The following is a 23,402-nucleotide window of genomic DNA, read 5'->3' as shown; positions in this document are numbered from 1 at the left end:
AGCAGTGTGAGAAATTTCCTCCTCAGAAGTTTAGCAGTTTTGTTCCATTTTATTACATTTTCTGCAATAAAATAAGCAAGTTATAAACTTTCTGTACACCCAAGACAATTTGATTGGTTGTTACTATCTGTGCAAGAACTGACTGGCTGAACTGATGTCCTGTACAAGAAAATAAGGGCTCAAACAGGGGAGTACCTACATGAAGGTGCTCAAAGGAAAGCAATGAAAGGACTATTGCATAAGTTTCTTCCTCTCCTGTTCACCTTTACATCCGATCTACACCGGTGCGTTTCCAATGGCTTGTACGAGAGTCGTTATCGGTAACATCTATTTACTGCCCTTAAAACTGACTCAGCAGCCATGCCGAAGGATGACAGCAGACCCACAGCCGGCCGTACTGGAGCGGCTCAGCTACCGGCAGCAGAACCTAAGCAACCGCATCCCTCGCGGCTCCGTGCGGCGCAGAGGCGAGGGCGGGGGCCGGGGAGGGGCCGGCCGGGCTCTGCCTCCTTCCGCCCCGGCTTCTTCTGCCCCGCGAGCGACGGCGGCGGCAGTCATGGGGGTGGCGGCGGGACGGCGGAAGCGCTGGGGTGTGCCGGTGTTGCTGCTGGCTTACCTATGTTACGTGGGACTGGGGGCCGGCGTGCTGCAGGCACTGGAAAGGCCAGCCGAGGTACGGGCGGCCCGGCGGCTCCTTCAGCAGCGCTGGGAGCTGCTCGCCAACCACACCTGCCTGCAGGGTCCCGCCCTGCAGAGGCTCATCCAGGTGAGCTCTGGGTTGCCCGAGCATCCGCTCGTATGTGGGCTTCTCCGCATCGCCGCTATCCTCTCAGGAGTTGAGGCGTTTGCTGGTTTGTAGGTGGGTAAGTGGGGTAAGTGGCAGGGAGTTCTGGGTTGCTGTTGAATTAATCACGTATGAATTGTACGTAGCCTCTGGCATCTTACAAGTGAGGAATTCCTGTGGCTTTGGCGTGGTATGTTTAATTCGTTGTTATAATTAGTTTGGTTTTTTTGTTGTTTGTTTGTTTTTTTGATTTTCTGTTCCTTAATTAAGGGAAATGGAAAAATCCCGATAAGGAGCCACCTGAGTCACATTAAAAAAGCTTCTGAGAAACATGTGCAGGGCAGCTGCAGTGCATAAAGGTGGATTAAATGCAATCTCAAGTTCAAGTAGCTATGTTTTATGATGCAAAAATGCACAAAATGGGATAGGTGGGTTTTTTTTGTTGTTGTTTTTTGGGTTTGTTTTGTTTGTTTGTTTGCTGCTCTCTATATTAAAGGGTGCTAAACATTTATATAAACCATTCCCATTTTGGAGGTGCTGGTGGTTGCTTGTGTTCTGCTTATTCTGGTCTCTGTCTACCTCAGATAGGTGCTGGTGGGGAAAAAGATGAAGGGGAGGGTGTAAGCAGTGCTTGCTGGTGGTGGGAATCATCGTGGCTGGTCATCAAAGCTCAAAGGACCTAAATCCTAAAATGTAACTACTTACACTTTTCCCTATCCTCCTCTTAGCAGAGAGAAACAAAAAATAATGGAAAGCCATCCAATAGATAACTTTGTTGGGAGTTTCACCGGTGCCCCAGCAGACAAAACTGTGCTGATACTTATGCCTCATCCCTTGACTTTCTGGGTGGCAAATTCCCTCAAGCAGTCAGTAGTAGAGTGGAGATGTTATATAAAGTTGGTCCCTTGAATGCTACCATGGTATCTACTCCTATTGTTTGTATTGTGTGCTGTGTACAGCCCCAAGTGGAGGGTGTAAATAGTCTTTTGAAATACTTTGTCAGAGGGAAATGATAAATACATCATAGCAGACCAGCCTGGCATTCCATAGAGGTGGCTGGAAGTTGAATTTAGTTCATTGCTGGCAAATGGAGCAGTAAGCATGGGCCTGCTCTGGGACTGCCAGGGGCTTTCCTTGGTGGATGATAGCAACATGGTGATGGCAGTGGGGTGAAGGCAGTTCCAACTGAATATGCAGCAAGGTCCTTCTAATGGCGTTCTTATGGCTGTTTCCCTGCAGGATGACCCTTACTACTTCTTGGTCCAGTCTGGTAGTCACATGAGAAGGAGAACCAGCGAATCCCTTTAGGTGATCTATTGCATTAACATGCCAAGTTGGTATTTAATTGTGACCTGAGCAATTTGGATGAGGATGATAAAAGGGAGTTTGGTTTTATTTTAGCATCTGTACATGTTCTGAGAAACTATACCCTGTTTGAATGGCTTCATGTGTTAGTTTTAATAACTTTCACAGCGAGAGATTAATCTTAAACAGATAATCCATGGGATTGCCTATTTTCCTGCATTCTTTTCTAATTTCCTTTGTGGCATTGCTTATTTACTTTGTGTGCTCAAAAAATGAGATTTTGTGTATGCGCAGTGCATTGCTTAATACGGAGTTTAATACAGGCAATGTCATTGCTAACCCTCTTCCAATAAAAAACTGGTATTCTAACTACACTGACAATTATTTGTCAGTATAGAAGGCATATAAAGAGTGTGGAAGCATAAAGTGCTGAGTAAAATTTAATAATGATGAACTGTCTGTAATGTCAAAGCAATTTTCTTTTAGCCTCCTGGATAATTCTGAAATCTAGGTTTACTTTAAAGTGCATAGGAGCCAATATAGAATAAAATCCCAGTTTGTGAAAGCAATGTGCAAATACCATTTTACAACCTGTTTGTCACTTAGTTCCTAGTTACCATCCACAATTTGGAGATCCACTCTTCCGACCCTTATATAGACAAAGAGCTCCTGCTTTGAGGTGCTTACAGATGAATGCACTATGAGGATGGGTAGAAGGAAAGGTGAAGGCAACCAAACCATACAGTGAGAGCAAGACAGTGGGTTCTTGTCCTGTGACTTCCATGGATCGCATCTTTCTGGGTCAGAAGCAATTTCTAGTTAGGAAAACAAAAGACAGGAAAAGTTGGAGATAGAACAGAGTAACAGGCAACTGATGCACAGCCAGTTGGAGTTTGTTGACCTGTCTGTCCCTTGGCCACTTTTGTGACACTTAAATGAAGTCTGTAGTATGAACGCTTGTTCATCAAGAACAAGATCAGAAGCAAACAGCTCCTGAGGAGCTACTAGGCAACATATAGGGTAGGCGGTATTTGGCTTGTTACAGATATGATGATCTTTGCTTTAAAGTGTGAGGTCACATCAAAAGAAGCTCTTGAGCTTTGCAGAAAATGGAAACAGGTTCCATGTGGCAGATTTCAGATGAATATTGTTCCTTAGTGTACTGGGGATAACTGGACTCCATTGGGAGAGGGGAAGTACCTAAGAGTCATGGTCCAGGTAAAAGTGAGGTTGGCTCCAGATGTGAGAACCCTTCCAGAAGTATCGGGTGAGTGAAGCTGCACACAAAGTAGGTACTTTCTTTATGGTCACATCTTTTAGAGCTGAGGTATATGGGGTTGGTCTGAGGCACACAACCCAGCTTGATGCACTTGGAGCCATAGAATTGAATCATTGATTGGAAAAGACCTCTAAGATCATCCAGTCCAACTGCACACCCACCATCACCGCATCATCATTGAGCTGCCCTCCAAACTTGGTGTTTTTGTCAGTGGTTACAGATTTAGCTACAGTTGCTCTGCTTTCCAGCATTTCTTTGGCTAGAAGATTGTCCATATGGCCAGGCTTTCAGTGCGCATCTTCTGTGTTGGGTTGTTACCATGATGTCCTTTTTATGCCATCTTTTCATTTTTTTCTATAATTCAATCACTAAATACAGCTGTTTCCTGTATTTATTATATTGTTCTATATGCTTTCTATCATTGTAAATGTAAAAAGTTACTAAAACCTTGTCATTTACATAAACTGGGAAGGAGAAAATTGAAGCTGAGCTTAATAAAAAAATAATTTTTCATCTGGCAAGATTTAAGGTCTAAGATCTAAGGGACCTAATTCTAAAGGGCAGGCCATGAACTAAAAGCCTATAGGTTGGTGTAGATACTGTTATCTCCAGAGTCAACAGCTAGAGCCACCAGGTTAATGACTACAAGAGTAGTAGTTTGCACGTGACTGAAGGAGCCTCATCAATACTTTGGCTTGCACTGACATTAAACTTGCAGAAATCTTTCCAGCTGTCTGGAAATACAGCCCTGAAAATGCAGTTTATTAAAGCCATCTTGCCCACAGGTGATGCAGCAGTAGTTGACTGTTAAGGAGTCAGTGAGCATCAGAGATCCCTGTTGGTGCTAAGAGACTTAATGCAACAGTATTGGCTGTTAGTGTTGTGGAGCAGCGATATCTGTATACGACCCACTTCAGTCAGAATATCCATCAACGTGTCACAGGTGAAATAGAGTTGATCAGCTATAATTGCTTTTCCTAACATATTATCAAAATGTATTACACTTGAGTTACAGCCTGCACACTTTCCCCCAGATCCATATCTGAGAGAAATTAACATACCCATGGTTCTTTTTAATTAACAGTTAACAAGAGAATGTGCAGATTCAGCTGCAACAGTAAAAGCGCTTTTGCTGCTAAATCTCATTTTGTTTAGTGGAACTAACACCAGTTACATGAGCAAAACTGTGTGCGTTTCTTTGGGATTTTTGTTGTTGTGCTGTTTGTTTGGGGGGAGTAATTATTTGATCAGATTTCAGGTTATCTGAAAGACGTGAAGTTAAGAAAACTCTGAAATCCACCATCCATAATGAATCTTGTGCCAGCTCTTCTTTTAGTCTGTATTCAAGTAAGCTTCCACTCTGGGAAAGGACAGGGAATTAGACTTCATACCTGGGAATGGTGTAATCCGTAATCTTCTATTAAATTATTTTGAAGTCAACTGACCTTTGTCCTCACAATCTGAGACCAAGATTAACATTGTTTTCTTCTGATTGCAGCTAGAATTCTATGAAATGTGGATGGGTGTTCATATAGAAACATTACATAAAATTTCCAGAGCACAAAGATTTTGAGATTATACTTCATTATTGCACTGACTGGTAGTTTGGTGCCATGGGAACACCTTCTTTACTTTACTGGTAGACTGTGAAGGTGAGGAACTGTTTGCACTGTTTCGTACAGTTTTTGAGGAGCCATATGCTTCCTTAGAGAAGCTGGTTCATATGAATGCACAAGCTTCAGCTACGCTTGGGAGTGAAATTTCTTACAGTGTATCCCATTTGCTGTGAACTCTGGCCAAAATGTCATAGTTCAGAATCACAAGGGCAACTGCAGTGGCTGGAACCTTGGTTTATGAAAGGGTCATTCGCCTGACTCTTTTTGCAGTACCCTCCTTCAGAAAAAAAGTTTTGTCTCTCTATTATCCTAAAATAAGAGATAATTAGAGCATGACTCAGGAGAAGCCAGGAATTCTTGTTACATATGCTTGGAATGGTCTTGATCTTCTGTGGCTTCATGTTAGAATCATAGAATCCTTAGTGTTGGAAGGGACCTTTAAAAGCCCTCTAGTCCAGCTACCCTGCAGTGAACAGGGGCACCTACAGCTCCATCAAGTGCTCAGAGTTTTGTCCAGCCTGACTTTAGTGTCTCCAGAGATGGGGTAATCACTACCTATCTGGGCAGCCTGTTCTGATGTCTCACCACCCTCACTGTAAAATACTTTTTCCTTATATCCAACTGAATTTTACCTTCTTTAAGCTTGAAACCATTTCCCCTTGTCCTATCACTGTGTTTCCCTGTGTTGCTTTATATCTTTTTTTATTATAATGGAGGCAGGTAGGTTCAAATCTACCTAATTAGTCATTTATACTAACTTTATTTTCTTGCTCTAAACTTTCTGCTTGTTTGGTGTTTTTGTTTTTGTTTTTTTCTGTGTAGGAATGAGAGACATAGTTTTCCAGAGAAAGTAAAGATTACAAGGAAGACAGTGTCTCTGTTTACATATACACATACATTCATTCCTTGTTGGTTTTAAATGCCTCTCCTGAAAGCTGTACCCAAGTTCACCTGCAGTTGTGACTTGGCACAGAGCTGAAGGATGAAGTTTTCAGTTGGTGGAGGGCAGAGTAAATAATGTCTCTCCCTTTGGCAGCAGTTAGTGATCATGAGCCAAGCTGCAGCAGTAAGTTGCTGCTGGTGGTGGAGGGGCCAACCTGTGATATGAGATTATAGAACAGAAAAGTGCATTAGCTGAGAAAGCTGGGAGTTGCCCAGAACTGATAACACAGCATGCAGTGTGAGTTTAGGGGGAGTTAGGATACAGCTGAAGGTAAGAGTGACTCCACAGCAAATGGAAAAAGAATAAACCTACATTTCTCAAGAGAAGAAAAAGATGTAGCACTGGCATATCAAAAGAGAAGTGAACTCTATAGACTGTGTGTGTTAATTTTCTGGAGATATTTAAATAGGTAATCTCATTCCATACTTTCTTCCATTATTTTTCTTTAAAAGCAGAAGAGGTCTTTTAGAAGCATAAGTGAGGCAGATGGTTTAATTTTTGCTATGACTGTAGCTGTGTTGGGTTTGTTGAGACAAAGCTGTGTGGGGTGGTTTCACAGGTGGTTTCACAGGTGGAGTGAGACATTCACTGTCAGTCATTTGTGGAAGCAGAGCCCCAGAGCTGAGTAGGGCTAAAAGGCAGACAGGCAGCAGTAGTGTTTTTGTTTTAATTTGTGTGCAATAAGGAAACTGGAGCACTACGCTGTATTGAGATACTCCTTTAGGAAGAACCAGCAATGATTATTCTAATTGACAGTAGAGAGAGGGAAAGGTTATTGCACTGTAAAATAAGTTTGCTTTGTGGTAGAAATCTGTAGCTTCCTCATGGAGTTCCTAGTGAACTTGGTTACAGGAAGGAATTCCCTGCAGAAGGACACACAAAAAAAAAAAAAAGGGCTTTGATTTGCAGTGGGATGTAATGATCAATTTAACAAAAAGCATGCACTTGCAAGCATTAGTTTATTATGTTTGTAAGGAAAAACTTCAGAGCTGAGTGAAACCAAGCAGGAGGCTGGAGGCTGAATGTGTTCTGAGCCATGTTTTATCACAGAGCTAGTGAGGCAGACACCTGCGTTTAAATGGACTACTGTGAGTGGAAGTCGTGATATTTTTCCTAACCATCAACTATGATAAGATTTCATGATGGATTTGGGCTTTGCATGGCACTGTCAAGAAAGAGAACAGCCTCACTGATGAGAAAATTTGGCAGCTTCCAAATGAATTTCACTGACTCATGAAGTCCTACTAATCTAGAAGATCCTAATTTAAAGATCCTACAGCAACTAGCTCCATGGAGACTTCTATAGAAGGCTCAAAATGTTACGTGCATTGTAAGCTGAATATTTGCAGTAATCTCTGTGACTCATCAATTATTATGATTATTTTAGAGGAGAAAATAAGTACAGGGAAGTAAAATTCCTATTATTTAGCTTTTCTGCCAGTAGAAACCGAAGCAGAACTGAGTTCTGGCAGGGTTATTCTTTTTTCCCTATTTTAACCACCTGCTGCTTCCTTCTTGTACTTCTGAATTAGACATGTGGCATTTCAAGTTCCCAAAAGAGCAAGTTCAGGACTGTGGTTGAGCAGCTGGTGGTGTTACCTGATGTGTTAGATCAGACAGATATCCACTTTCGAAAAACTGGGTTTGGGACTGTAACTTGGAATGCATCAGGTCTCAGAAGACACAACAGGTTATTAACCTAATCAAGAGAAAACAGAAAACGCTTAGGGTTCTTTCCTCCCAATGTTAATCAAAGTGAAAAATGTCTGTAGTTCTCAAAGCCACACTAAAGGAACCAAGCTGACATGACCTTATGTATATGTTTCTGTTCTTGAATAAGTTTTGAACCCACCCACCAGAACTTCCCTTTTTTTTGTTGTTGTTTACTTTAAAAAAAAAAATAATAATTTTTGATCATTGTTGCTGTGCTTCTGAAGTTGATTCTGGGTATTATAAGTCTGTATTCTTGTTTCCACCTTCTAAGAATCCTCTACTTTCAGGGCCACATCAGTAGCTCTTTCTTTATAAAGAGTGATGAACAAGGTTTCTGCCAGAAGTGGCAGTTTATTCAAGTGGGTTTGATTTGCGTGAGTATTCAGACATCCCCATATCAGACTGTGACAAGCGCTGTGATCCTCACAGCTAATCATGTTATCTGGGTGTTTAATAGCAAGATCTAACAGGGAAAGACAAAAGATGTAGTCAGATGCTTACAGCTGAAGGCAGTCTTGAAGACCTCCTGTAAATATGTGAAGTGCCTCAATCCCAGAAGCCGCAGGCTCATTGCTTGCTCTTTGTCAGTGAGTGTGTTGTTGCGTTAACTTCCTATTGAGATGAGTGTGGGAACGTGGTGCTATTCGGTGCAAGCACTTCAGCCTGACTACAGCCTCTTAAGCTCTGTCCTCTTAAGCTCTTTGTTTCCTGGTAACAGCATCACCTCAGGGGAAGTTAACACAACGACCTGGAGATGTTTCCTCCTTACAAAACACTGCAGTCAGGAAACGTGGCCCCCAAATATATAAAATAATTCTTCAAATACATCAAGAGACATTGGAGTCCAAAGGGTAAGAAATGTGTTGTTTTCTCCCCACATGCACCCTCTACCCATGAAACTAAGATGTAAATTTGAAGATAAAAGGCCTGTTATTCTCTTTCATTTTCCTTGTGTAGCTTGTGATCTCAGCAGTCCTACATATTTTGTCTTGAAGACGCATATTCCAGCATATAGCTGCTGGAATACCACGTCCTGCTCTCAGATAAATTTTTATAATAAACTCAAGCACACACAGAAAAACCCCTATGCATGCAGCGCATTTTCTGTTCTCCTACCTGATCTCCTACTGATATAAAGTCAGCAACTGACACCATTACACGATGTCAAGGTTTTTAAAGCCTTAAGCTTAAGAACTAGAGAGGTCAGTAAGAAACTGTTGCCAAACTGGCCTAAATGGACAGAAGTTTCTTCTCACAGAAGGTAGAAAACAGAAATGAATGTTCTTGTGAGACGTCATATCACAGGAAGTGGCAAGCTACAGAAACCAAGGCATTAAATGCTTGATTTCACATCACTGCATCACTTAAGTTCTCTGTGATTTGGGATCAAGAAACCAAACAGCTGTAATCACCTGTGATCTTGGAGCTGTTCCTTGCTTTTAGTGTGAGAACTGGTAACTGCAGAGAAAGAGATAATGGTCCATGTAAGGATACTGATAGGGTCTCTGTAAACTGCTCTTAATTCATAGCCATGTATAATTTCAGAAATCACTTATAGTTTAGTATGCCTTTGCCAGTAAAAAACAAAGCTGCTGTGCTTTGCATGCTAGAGACACTGGTTTTCTTGTTGAGTGCATAAACTTAAAACTTTGTAAAGCCAGTGACTGACGCAAATCTAACCTGAGAGTGATTTCTTTTATTATCAATTGATGGAGGCTTTATCAGCAGTTTTATAGATGGCACAGGGATAGTGTTATTGAAAGTCTGCATGTCTTCCTCAGAATTGATGAATTGTATCTACTCTTGACTATGCTTTGCATTCAAGGATTATCATCTTTCAAGGATTTTCTTGGTCAGTGGGTGTGAAATGCTTAGTATACATGCTGTGACTAATATTGTTTTCATCACAACTCTGTTGAATATCTTTGACTTAATTGGCATGAGAAAGTATAATTAGATCTGGGCTCTGCTAAAACGACTGATACCTTGTTTTACCTTAATTCCATATATTTCACCATACTGGAATTTGAGTCTTTCCCAGGCGGACTAACAAAATTGGGCATCATGCTACTCCAGTCTAAATCTAATTTATTCATACTTAAAGCCCTGTGGTAGGGACAAGTTGTCTAAAACTAGTAGACTGATGATTTTATATTGTTTCTATGTCACACATCATATGTTTTTTACAGCTCTGGGGATTCTGCTATCAGAACATCCCATTTGATCTGGAAGCAACTTGCTTTCCTATGAATATGCTTTAGGGCAATCAATAATGCTCTGACTGGGCTTTCTGCAGGCATGTCTTGCCCTCTAGTCTCTTTCCCAATTACCTGTATGATCTACCACGTGCAACTTCCTGCTCTTCTGTAGATGGTTTTTTCTTACAATCAGTACACTGTTTTTTGGCTTCCTGACCTCTCAGTTCCTTGGTCTCTGAGGCACAGGATAACCTCTACTAAAAGGGAAATGTTATGGTCCAAAGTAGTTGTAGTTTGTGACTTTAAAAGCCAGCACTAGAAATGCCGGTCACATGAAGTTGCCATAAGGGAATTGATGGGATTTAATGTTATTGTCTCTTTGCAGGGTATCATTGAAGCCTACAAGAGTGGTGTAACCATCCAGGGAAACACCACCAGCCTGGGCAGGTGGGACTTCAGTGGGTCTTTCTTCTTCTCCATCTCTGCAATAACAACCATTGGTAAGAGTCCCGTGCCGATTGAGTGTCCTTATTGATGGGAGAGAGGCAACTACTATTAGACACTGTTCAGCTCTGGGGGACTTTGTGTCTGTATCATAGCACTAAGTAGCTTCTCAATGGGTAAGTACATAAGAACCTATTCCAAGAAACAATAAATACTTTGTCAGTGCCAGCGTAATGACAATCTCCATCTAGATGCAAGAATAATTAACTCAGTACATACCTCTACTAAGTTCCTCAGTGTTTTTGGTTGCAAAGTAGTATTGCTTCAAGGTTCTGCAGTATCTATACTCCTTATATCTCAGAATGGTGGGGACCTTGGAAGGTCACCCAGCTCAGCCCCCACTCAAGCAGGGATGCACAGAGCAGGCTGCCCAAGGGCATTCCCAGGCAGCTCCTGCAGGTCTTCATTAGGAGGAAGACTCCACACCCTCTTTTCTTACACTTTCTCATCTTCAGCCTAGTTCTGTCTGAGAGGTACAAGGTGAATTGTGCATTGAAATGAGCTTATCTTGTCACAAAGAGAGAGAGAAATATTTTGAAAAGCTTTTATTCTACTTGCATTGGATGGGAGCCTGCATGTTTGGGTTAAAGTCCCACAGTTGGATAAATGAAACAGTGCAGTTAAGTTCCAGCAAATGAGTAATGCAAAGCCACGATGGAAGTGGGAGGGAAGAGAATGCAAACAATAAAATGGATTTATGCACAGCATAACTTAATGCAGATACTATCAGTTATTGTCAGTGCATATCCCCAGTCCCCCCAAACCATTAATAACTTGTCCTGACATCTTTTCTCACTACGTAACTCAATATTATATAAACCGTGGGGGAAGAGAATGTGGTGTGGGGAGGGTCATTCAGCATATGTTAGAAGAACAAACAAAACTTCATGGATCTCTCTCGAGTTACATCACACCTGTCAGCTCTCTTCAGTTTTAAGTGCATTTTAGATTTGGAATTTTCTTCGTGCACCCAGGTGGAGCTTTATTTTGAATTTTCTCTGGCAGTTCTTGAAGGTGCGTTGATTTCAGAACGTTAAGCCTCAAAGCAAGAGCTGAGACAGAGAAGGTCATGGGTGGTTTTTGTTTTTTCTTCGCTTAAAATTCCTCTGAACTAACTCCTGTCCTTGATGCTTTCCTGTGCGATCTGCTGTAGGGAGCCTGCTTTCGCAGGGGGATGGAACTTGATGATCCGTAGGTCCCTTCCAACCCCCACGATCCTGTCATTCTGCGATCTGCTCTTTTGCACGTGTTTTGTTCTGTATGATGCCTTACCACCAGGTACGGGCTACACCAGATGATGGCAGTGGTGCGTCGCCAAACGAGGCTGCACGGGCTGTGGCTTTCCCGTGCGGAGCCCGGGCACTTCATTTCAGCCTCTGGTACAGTGCTTTGCTCAATCCTTAATCCCGATTCATTTCTAAACTGTAAGAATTGCTATGTTTTATCACGACCAATTTAAGTTAAGCACAGTCCAGGAGAATCAAATTTGTCATGTTCATATGCAAGGGTATTTTTGAGATGTTGGCAGGGATCTAGACTAAATACCTGCTTATATTTTACTGATGTAAAGCTGTGTTTTTAGGGGACTTGCTAATGACTGTGTGATTGATCAAGTCACCTCTACAAAAAAAAAAAAAAAAAAAAAAAACTTGAAACTGCTAGGCCTTGGATTTAGTTGTTTAGGCTGTTGATTGGCAACAGGTTAGTACATTAACACTGTAGGTGATGGTATGTTGTAGAAGTGAAAAATAAAGCCCCCCAGAGCTTCACCTCAGGCATCTCCTTTGCGCATGCAAGTTTTTGAGGCAGTCACTAGTGCAGCCTCATTGACCTGAGCATGGTTGCCTAGATAAAGTAACTGTCCCTCCCAAAGGACTTAGTGAAATTCAAAGGAATGATGCTCAGGAGGAAGCTCCATATGGAAGGCACAGCTATGGTAGAAATAGCACAGTGGAGAAAGTTTGTAGTTTTATTGTTTTTTGTTTGTTTGTTTTGGGAAGACTGTGATGAGGCTTTTAGGCTATATGTGGCAAGGATGAGCTTCTCCCATGCTCCAGGTATGGAACCACTGAAAGCAGGTTCACCTCTGCAGACTCAATGGGTAGCAGTTCCAGCAACTGTCTTACCAATGCTTTCTGGCAAATGGCTTCAGAAAGAATAAAGCTAAAATGGTAATGGAGAAAAGAGATTTTAAAAATCTTAGGGAGGCAGAGTAGAGACTGGTAGAAAATTTGGGAGGTTCTATTCCATGTATTCAAGCTGCTGCAAGTTTGGGTTGGTTGGTGTTTTGGTTTTATTTTTAGGCAGCTTATTTTCTGTACTTTCCCTTTGCAGATGAAGCTGTTCTTTCTTGCTGGCCTCTTATGCAATGTAATGTCTTTGAGGTTTTTACATCATCTGTTTTTTGGTTTGTTTGTTTCTTTTCCTTAAACTTACTGAACAGCACTGCCAAAGCCATTATCTTTTACCTTATTCCCTTTGCCTTGAGATGCTCTTTCTCTTCTATCAGCTCTTGGTTCTGTTTCAAGTTCTTCGCCCCTTTCAGAAGGCTTGGTGTGTTTCTATGAAGTCCTCACCAGAACTCTCTCTCAGCTATGGGAAGGGATGTTATTAGTTTCATCCCAATTCATGCTGGCTGGGGGACATCAGCTGCTTTCCTCACTGACACAGTTGATACCCTTATCACTCATAATGCAGTCTCTTCTATGCTGTCCCCTTGATCCACTTAAATCAGTCTCATCTATTTCCAGCAGTGATTAAAAGCTGCCTATACATTTTGCTTAGAAAAAAATATAAGATTGTTACTTGCTGGCTGAACATGCTTGGTACTCTTAATTCTGAAGGTTCAAAGAAGAGATGTATGTACCAAAAGTTGTTGTTTAAAGAAAGGCTCCTAATTTTGGGTAATTATAGGTCAATCTCATAAATTGAATAGAACTGCTATTAACTGGCAACTCTGCCCATGACAGGGAGTTGGAACTAGATAACATTTAAGGCCTCCTGCAACTTAAGCCATTTTATGATTGTAATTTTCATCACGTGGGATTGACAGCCCTGGCCTTCTGTCAATTCCCTCTCCTCACTGTTCTGATATTCTTCATTGCCTCCTTCATTGCTGTATTTATGTGTTATGTCATCCCAAGTACTGTATATTATCTCATTTTCTGTAGGAGATTTTTCTCTTTATCCTGAAGAATAATCTTGAGTAGAGCTGAAAGTGATTAGGGAAAGAGGAGATAATTTTCTGTTGGTTTTAACTCTCAAACATCCTTATCCTTTGTTTGCACTCTTCTCAGTTAGCTTGGACTTCCAGGACACAGAGGTCAAAGCAAGTTCAGAGCGGGGTACAAGATTAAAGTTAAACACCACAGGGTGGTGAGATTTTTCTTGTTGCTGTTGTTGCTGTTGTTAGGTGGAAGGGAAAGGACTTGGGATTGAGGTTTGTGCTTGCTTTAAAGAAGGTAGAATATTTTTCTCTCACAGTCCAAGTATCTTCCCCATAACCATAAATACCAGAATCTATATGACGTGTTCTCCATATTAGATGCAGTTCTTGAGATTCTAGGCCACCACTGCCATCTTCTCTACCTGCACTGAATTTAAATAATCTTATTTTTATCCTCAATGCAACATATGAATTTGTCATGAATAAAGCTTTCATTTATCCTGAAGGAAAATATTCAAGTTACTTCTAAGAAGCATGAGGAAAAGTTTATGTCTTCAGAGAAGTGTTAGAGGAGGAGCTGGCAGTGTACTTCTTGCCAAGAGCTCATTGGTTTGAGCACTCACTGTAGTAGAGCAGCGTGAAGTTTCTTTCTGTGTCTGGAGATCTCCCTAACTGCCAAATTGAAACTTCTTTCCCAGAGTAATTAAATGTGTAACACAAAGTAGTGTAACTATAGCAGTGGCATCCCTCACTGGACTGCCCAGCAGGCCTGTGGATCAGGCATTTGTTGTAAGGCAAGATACCTGGCTCCCAGGCTTTTCTGAGTATTTGAGTATCCAAAGCAGAATGCTGTCAACAGGTGAGGCTAAGAGCCCTTCCTTGTTCCCCCACAAGAACATCTTTTAACTTTGGGATTATGATGCTCCAGAATCTCTCTCAAAAAGAAAAGACCATTTGAATGCTCAAGCAGCTGTTATAAGTTACTGGCTGAAGCAGTGACTCTTCCACTGGCGGTTTTTATGAAAATGTATTTCTGTATTTTCCCTCAACCGAAATTTGGTGAATTTGCAGATGTCTTTCAACTCACAGAGGATGCTTTCACTCTCTTCTTTCCCTTCCTGCCCACCCCCCCACCTCCCACCCCCCCTCCCATTCCAAAAGCTTTTTGCTTAAGATACTATTTTATGGCTGAGCAGTGAGAGCTGGGTCCAAACAAGCCACTCATTGTCAGTAGCAGGAAGTAGCAGTTGCATTTGCCAAACTGAGGGTGCTGTCGTTGGGATACTGTCATGTGAGTGGAGAGAGATTTTTGCTAATTCTCTATTGATCACACCTCAATACCCTCCTCTTAACAAGTCCTCAGATTCCCCTTATGAAACTGAATGTGTACAAGTCCACAGGGCTGGATGACATTCATCCTAGGGTCTTAAAGGAGCTGTCTGATGTGGTTGCTGAGCTGCTGTGACAGCGAGCCCAAGGGTGCTAGGTAAAGCATATGCAAAGCAGGTCTGGTCTTGTGCTAGACTTCTCAATACATATTGGACCTTTGTATATCACCAAATGTGCTGTTCTAAATTAAATGAAATGTACAGCTTAACTTGAGATGCTGTCCATTCAGCAGTGCAGTGTGGGATCTCTAAAATCCTGAAGGTGGCCGTGCTTCACTGAGAAACATGACTGGCACTGCACTGGAGAGATTAGATAGCCTGGAAAGCTGTGATTATTAAAAAAAAAACCACCACCAACAAAAACCTGTCCAAGCCTTTGCATAGCCTTTGTTAAGTTGATACAGAAGGGAAAGAAACTGAACCTGTGGAATGTCTGGCCATAGTGTATGTGGCATGTATTCAGACTCAGCCTTGCAGCAAATGTATCCCAGCTCCGTACCCTGGCTCTGGATGCATCTGAAAATCACCTTAAATAGCATGAAAGAGGAAAAATTGGAACCAATCCATTGAGATGTGGCATAGTCATTATGACACAAATCACACACATTGCTCAAATTCACTTACATGGTAACATCTAACAGATTTATTTGCCTGCATGTCTATCATTTATCACACCTGGCAGTCTAGAAATGGCAAAAGCCCTCAGAAGTGACTCAGTAGTTATGTATAGTAGAAGGGAAAAGTGTTTAAGCTTATAGAATTGCTCATAAGTGAAGTGCACAGTACTGGAGTTGAAGCTTTTCTATAGTCTTAATTTAGCCCCTTTGTTTGACTGTATTTCAAAACAATCCTTATTTATATAACAGCATCCCATTCTTTCCCAGGGGCTCTGTACCTTCCCAGGCACAGACAATTGGAGACATTGCTTTGGAGATAGATGCCTTATGTGTTAACATGTACATTAAAACCAGGGTCTCATAAATTGTTCAAACCTAAAAGTATTAGATGTGGGGGGAGGGGGGAATAGAATTTGTGGAGGTAGGAAGGAGGTGAAAATATGTGCTGTAATGCAGTTCACTGCCAGACTTCTTTTCTAGTTTGGTTTTGTTTTTCCAGTGTATGTGTGTAATTAACTGTTTGTGGAATCATCCATAGTGAGAGGTTTTGTCAGCACAGAGCTTGGTGCATAATGTCATCTGTTCATGATAGCGTGTCATTCTATGTAGCTGGTTGGTGATTTACTGCAGTCAGTGTGGGGTAGAGATTAGTAAAAGAATGGGGCCCCCATGTTGCCAACAGTGGATCTTTGTGCCCATGGCGTCTTTTTAGACCAATTGATGCTTTTAAGAAAGAAAGGGGGGGGGGTGGGGAAGGGAGTGGGCAAACTTTCAAACGTGCTTCACATGTTTCTTTCTTCTTTATGTTTGAAATTGAAGAATTTTACTTGGGCTAAAAATAATTTTTTAAAACTTACTGAGTTGTGGCAAACAACTTGACAGTAAGGAGTATTTGATGCTTGTGGCACAGGAGTATAGGGTAGGAGGCAGTGATAAGTCTGCTAGTCCAGGGGGACAAAGATAACATTACTAAAACGCTATTGTTTTGATTCACAGACCTTCTGACAGCTATACAGGATCATTTGCCAGTGAACCTGGTGCCAGTAATGATTACAAAAACTGAACTAAACGGATGTTTTGCATTTACGTCAAATCCTAGCCAGGGCAGTGGGTAGGGAAGAGGAAATTCACTGGTAAATGGGAAAGGAACTAAGTAAAGTTGGCAGGGAAAGAAATGTTATTTTCCAACCTACAATAGGATATGACAAACAATAGATGTAGTTTACTGTTATTTATAAAAACAACAACAAAAAAATCCTTTTGGAACAGTAGCCTGCTCTAACTTTAGTAGGAGATAGAGGATTACTCTTCTAGAGGAGGGGAGCAAGCAAGAAGAATGTTTCAGTTTTAACCCCTGATTCCTCCCTATCCAGGCTATGGGAACCTAAGCCCCAGCACTGTGGCTGGTCGAATTTTTTGCATCTTTTTCGCCCTCTTTGGGATCCCCCTAAACCTTGTCCTCCTGAATGAAATTGGGCAGCTGATGTTGTTGGGAGTTCAGCGTAGTGCCCATCACCTAGAGGAGATGTTTCACTGGAAGGTAAGCAGTGGGTCTGGGCATACCACACCCTTAAGTTTGGGGAAAGAAGGAACACTGTCTGGTATTTTGGATCCTCTGACTAACAAGGACATACCTTCTTGGCCAAAAATGCAATAATGCTCAGGAATAACGGGAAATGAATAAATTTGGTTATGACAGCCCTAGGAGGTGTTAGATAAGGTCATTTATTAGTTGATGGAACTTTTGTGATTAATGGCTTCCTTCCAGCAAGAGAATTGCCAGAACCTTAGAGCCATTAGCAGTCCTAGGATAGCTAGTTTTCTTATCAGTCATGGTTGGAATTACTTATTTAAGTTAAATGGGAGCATTTGTGAAATAAGCTCTAAAATGGCATGATTTTTGGACTCAAGAAAAGGATGACCAATTTGTGTTGACTGAGAGAGCCACACTGTTTATTTTAGTGGAATGCTGTGAATGTATGTGTTCTTAAGGAGCTTGATATCAACTTCAACGAGAAAATGAGCTTTACTTCCCATGACACCTTTCCTACAAGCCTTTGTGTTGTTTCATTTTACTAGATAAAAGCTGCTCTGCTGATGAAGTCCTGTGCACTAGTAACAGGGTTGTTATTGTTCCTCCTGCTACCTCCCTTGTTGTTCTCTAACAAAGAAGGATGGACTTATGAAGAGAGTTTCTACTATTCCTTCATTACTCTCAGCACAATAGGATTTGGAGATTATGTGATTGGTGAGTAGTTCAAATATAATTTCTTCTGCCTATTCAACATCAAAGCTGAAAATGCAGCATATCAGTTTCTCACCTTGGCAGTCTTACATCACCAGCAATCCACAGGTGTGATGACAAATCTGTTGTAGTAGGTGTTGGATAGATTGGAAAAGATGCTATTTCTGAGATAGGAATGCCACGTGTGGAAGAACAAAGCAGTCATCTCTGTTGAGTGAGTGGCACAGTAGACTGGAGTGCTGTTTTTAATCATAGCAGTTGCTGACAATGCACTTGGTGCGCACCATTGCACTATCAATGTTTAGTTATAAAGATGCTACTCTGCATTGCCATTAACAATGAGCATTCCTCACTTGAAACCCCAAATAAACTTCCTAGAAGCAGCATTGGTCACTTAGGCGTAGACTATCAGGCATCAAGCACCATCTACTTTTAGTTGCCAAACTATTTTGTCGGAGGAAATGGGTTTGGACCTATGCCTGATGGATTTGCTGAAACACGGGACACAACTTTTTGATAAAGACATTAACAATAAATTGTTTGTAGAAACACATGCACCCTTGAATACCTAAAAGATAGACTAAAACATCTTAATAATGATTCTTTATTTTCATCTCTTTGTAGTGCTTGCTTGATGCTTGAACAACTTAAAGATGGTTAGCATAGGACTGGTCTACAATGCATCGAAGTCCTGACTAGAGATTATCTAGGCATACTTAAAATAGCTTGAATGAAGATAGCTTGGGCAAGGGCATCCAAATGGAGCTTAACAAAAGCTAGCCACTTCAACATTCTTTAGGTGTTTCTGAACTCTGCTGCAGCAAATTTCACTCTGTTTGTGATTGATTTTGAAGCTCCTCTTTAGTACACTCTCTCTCTTCCAGACATGCCTTCACCTATGTGGTACCTATGTACTACCATAAATACATTGGTTCATATCGGAATAGGTGAATATGTGTCAGTGACCTGTGGTATGTAAAGAGCAGACAATTCTGGCCTTACAGTCTTGTGTTTGTTGCTTATGACTCGATATAAAACTAAGTGAAGCCAGGGCATTTGTTCATGCTTTATTCTGTGACTGTCACACGGTCTCCCCAGTTAGTGTGATCCCTGGCACTGTTCTGGATCAGGTACAATTTGGGGAGTATCACATGTTAGGAGTAATGCCCATCATCCCCTTTTGACACAGCTGCTCTGTCTTTGGTAAAATATAAGTCAGACAATGGCACTTTGATTTGAAGTTATAAAACTGGCTATAGAATACACTATGTAGTAATATTGATGTTGCTTCTCCTACTGACTCTGAAATCTAGTAATTTACATTCAGTAAGCCCTTCTATTAGAATCATTTTACTGTGTAGGTCCTAAACTGCTTTTCAACTTCTCCTCTCCAGGACTACATATATCAGATAGTCTTCTAGGAAGACTCAAATAGTTATTTTCTCTTATTTTCATTTATTATTTAGAAGGTAACAAATTTTATACCTTTTGAACCTGGAATTGATGAAAGGTGCTTGTTTGCAGTTTGAGTATAATACTCTCTAGGACACATGTTCACTTTGTTGTAGTAAGCCAGCCCAAAGAGCAGTTACAACATAGGTGGTTGGTTTTGGTTTTTTTCAGATACTGGTGATAATGCCTTGCAGTCCCATTATATTGAAAATAAAATAAAATTAAAATTAAATATTACATATTATAAACTACATGATAATACACAATCAATGGATGCAATGTAGCTCCACTAACCAGTTACTACTTCCATAATCTTTTAGTCTCTAGCTGTGGTCCTTGAACTGTTTGGGACTCACCAGTCTTTGCAGGCAATGACAACATATAATTAGTACATACAACTGGTTACAGATGACCAACACCTAAATACCTACCTCTGTGGATGTCCCTTATCAACCTAATCCTATGTGTAAGTTTCACTGGGACTCGGTTACAGGGTGTGAGTTTCAGGCTTACAGAGGCACAGTGTCATATATCTTACATCCTCACACCCTGTACCTAGAAAATCATGTGCTCTGTAGTATCTGTTATGCTGCAGGTATTCCCTTGCAAACATTTTTACAGTAAGGAAAATAAATAATGAGACCTGAGAAGCAGTAGAGAAGAGTCCATGCAGAGACTGCTGCAGCTGGTCTGTATCCTGTAACTCTCTTAATCATATCCCAGCCTGCTCTATGTGATCTATGAATACAGCCCAATCACTTCATAAGACTAAGCTCATTTCTTTATTTTGCCTGTATTATTGTTTTTACTATTGTTATAGACACCATCTTAGCCCATAGAAGCTTCTTCGCACTAAACACAGTGGGGAATACAAACAAAAATGTAGCTCTGCTGCAAAGGGATCACTGACTATTTAACTGAGCAGTCAGACAACATGAACAGATAACAGTATAAAGATGTTTTTAAAGGGAGCTTACAAGCAGGAGGTGGAGCCTATTTTTTTACAATCAGATAGTGACAGGACAAGGGGGAATGACTTTAAACTAAAAGAGAGAAGATTTAGTTTAGATGTTAGGAAGAAATTCATTACTAAGAAGGTGGTGAAACAGGCTGCCTGGAGGGGTTGTGTATGTCCTTTCTCTTGGGTTATTCAAAGCCAGGTTCAATGGAGCCTTGGGCAGCCTGGTCTGGTGGGTGGCAGCCCTGCCCATGGCAGGGAGTTGGAACTGGATGATCTTAACGTCACTTCCAACCTATGCCATTCTATGATTCTAAGGCTTGGCTGTAGCTAGAAGTTTTGGGGCTGCTTTATGCCCCTTCCCCTCACTTCTGCCAGCCTCTGCTTACAGGAAAACCCTCTTACATTGTAATATAATATTGTAAAGCTGAGTGATGCATGAGGAAAAAAAAAGAATCTGTACTCAAACATGAACAGTTTAACTTACAGCTTTGTTTTAGGGTTTAGTTTTTCATGATTCTTAATAGTTCTTAGTCCTACCTAAGTAGGAATTGCAATATTAGATCATATTTATCTCCTTTCTCTTTGCTTTACATGAAATGCCTTCTTCGAGGCAGTCTTCACTCCATGTCGAAATGTTTGTGATGTTTCTTTTGTAGGGATGAACCCAGACCGCACCTATCCAAGCTGGTACAAGAATGTAGTCTCTCTTTGGATCCTCTTTGGGATGGCCTGGCTTGCACTAATTATCAAATGTTGCATCAACTTACTGGAGAGCTCCAGTGACTTCTGTCAGTGTGACAGGAAGAGCATAGAGTTGTCAGAAGACGTAATGGATGACGGCAAAAAGAGCATGACAGGACTTTGCAACGTGGAGAGCTGCAATGACAAAGACATAAAAGTAGGAGGACCAGGTGGATGTCACACCCACACAGCTTCTATGGAAGCACTTTAGAGGAGAAACATACCTTTGGTGTCTCTCACATTCCAATACGCAAGAGATCACTGCTTAGAAATGTGGAAATGGAGCTGCCCTGACATTCACACTGGGATGCAAACCTGCTTGTTGAGTATGAAATGCTTCTATTCTGAATCAAAAATGGCAGCAAAATATCTCATTTTAGCACCACCAAGTATTACCAAGAAGGCTCTTGACCAACCAAAAGTAGGTTTTCAAAGATAATACCTATGTTCCCATTGTACCTTAGAATGAGGTAAACTTTGACATCTGCATCCAGCACTGCCCACTGTTTTATTCGTTGCAAATAGTTTATGTAGCCTCCAACTGTATATATGGTATTTTGCAAATGCCACAACTGAAACAAGAAGCATAATTTAATACAGGATTTTTTATGTTGCCAAAAGGCTCAGTGGAAAAATAGTCCTTTAAACAAGCTGGCAGTGACTACAAATGAGCTCCATCACCTGTGTGTGTTTGTGCTTGCCAAAGGTGGTAATGTATTTCTGCTGTCTGATCATTTGTATGTGAATAGCAATGAGGCAGGAATTGTAGAGGTGCCTAATAGAAATTGAATGTTTGGTTTTGTTAAGGAAACTTCTACATCAGAGGTCCACTAACATTAAAAAAGATAGTAGGCAGTTTTGTTTTTTTTTTTTTGGTTCCAAAACTTATGCAGGGTCATCCTTTGCTAAGTATCATGTAGACTAGATGTCACCTAAATGCAACTGTTCGTTTGGATGCTTTTTTTTCTTTTTCACATTATGGAAGCTGGAAAAGGAAGACTAGAGGCAAGAACTGCTTTAATCAACAAACTTGAGTGCCTTCAACAATGATCAGGAGCGATGCTGTTATCATGAGCTTCACATGGCATAGATGAATACTGTATTTGCTTGTCTGAGTCTTTTTATAAGCCCAACTGCAGTTTGATCTGTAAAGCAAAACCTGATCATTTGGCACATCTGTCAATCATGAACTGAAAATTTAAAAAAAAATACTGTAAGTTCTCTAAAATCTTTTGAAAAAATGTGCCATTTAAAAAGGCCCAACAGAATCTAACTTCTGTTGCTATTTATATAGCAATATCCATATTGTGTTCTTATTCCTGTTGTGGTATTTGCACCCTAGAGCAAATAGCGCAACTAACTTGGAAGACTTGAACATAGGAGTAAGCCAGAAGAAAGCACTTGGGTGAGCCTAAGCATCTGCATTGGTCCTAGATCTTCACACAGACAGAAGAAAGTGAGCAGAAAGCATAAGCTGTTGGAGCATGATGCCCATGAATTAGGAATATACATACCTGGGCTGCCAGCAATGCAGTGAGGGAAAATTTTGGTCTTCCTGAAGACATATCATGAAAAAAACAGTCTCCCAAATAGGCTGGTCTGTGCTTTAGTATGTTGTGGAATTGGTTATGAAAGAAAAAGCGAGAAAAAAATCTGCACAATCAAATTAAGACTGTCAGCCTTTTTGTCATCAAGTTTTTGCCAACTCTGTAGTGATAAATGTTCTCTCAAGTACTTTTTCAATAGTCAGCAAAAGTAAGAAAGGGAGTTAGTGGAAATATCAAGTTGTAGTTTGGAAATTGATGCATAATAAATAAAACTGATTATTTTATTTATTTTTAGTATTGGAAAATTCCTTAACAGTCTTCTGCACAAACTTTTATGTTCTCGTATGTTTGTTCTCCTATGTTTTGTTTTGTATATTTTCACTGTTGGATGTACAATTTAGTTTTCACTAATGTTCATAATGGGCTAGCCCATAGTAAGGCTAAAGTACAGTTTTAAAACCTAAGCAAATCAGAATTCTACAACATAAATTGTGATATTCTTTTGCATCACCTTCCAGGTGCAAAACTCAGCAAATATTGTAGTATCATAAAAGCCAGATGTCCAGGAGTTTCTGTTGTCAAGGATGAGAATGGCTGTGCTTAAATCTGTTTAAGGTTTCATTTGAAATGTCATAGCTCTGGGGATTTTAACCAACTCTGCCTTTGCATAAGAAGACTTAGCTTGAAAAGGGTTTCCTCTATTCAGTTTGAATATCTATTATATTAATTACATATTTCATAACTATGGTGTGTTTGTAGCTCATGAGTGAGGTGTTCCTAAGTTCTCTAGAGACTTGGGCACCCCATACATACTGAAGTATAAACAGCTGCATGCCTTAGGACAGCTAATTTTGCTTCTGAGAGCTGGAAGGAGGAGGAACTTCAGTAGTCCTGAAAAAGGAAAAAACACACATTCTTCATAGATCTTAGTGCTTCCACTGTA

The 23,402-nt window shown here is 40.8% G+C and overlaps 1 protein-coding gene across 1 annotated transcript; it reads left to right on the top strand.

Annotated features, from left to right (window-relative positions):
* The first annotated feature begins 525 nt into the window (after positions 1–525).
* KCNK17 (potassium two pore domain channel subfamily K member 17) lies at positions 526–22,746 on the top strand. Its single transcript, XM_072332240.1, has 5 exons — positions 526–766; positions 10,224–10,338; positions 16,887–17,053; positions 17,593–17,761; positions 20,828–22,746. The coding sequence occupies exons 1-5, from the start codon at positions 557–559 to the stop codon at positions 21,121–21,123; spliced, it is 957 nt and encodes a 318-aa protein (XP_072188341.1). The 5' UTR covers positions 526–556; the 3' UTR covers positions 21,124–22,746.
* Positions 22,747–23,402: the final 656 nt, after the last annotated feature.

Source organism: Excalfactoria chinensis, chromosome 3 (genome assembly GCF_039878825.1).
Source record: "Excalfactoria chinensis isolate bCotChi1 chromosome 3, bCotChi1.hap2, whole genome shotgun sequence".
Classification (NCBI taxonomy): domain Eukaryota; kingdom Metazoa; phylum Chordata; class Aves; order Galliformes; family Phasianidae; genus Excalfactoria; species Excalfactoria chinensis.
The sequence above is the reverse complement of the archived record's forward strand: the minus strand, read 5'-3'. Positions and strand labels throughout refer to the sequence as shown.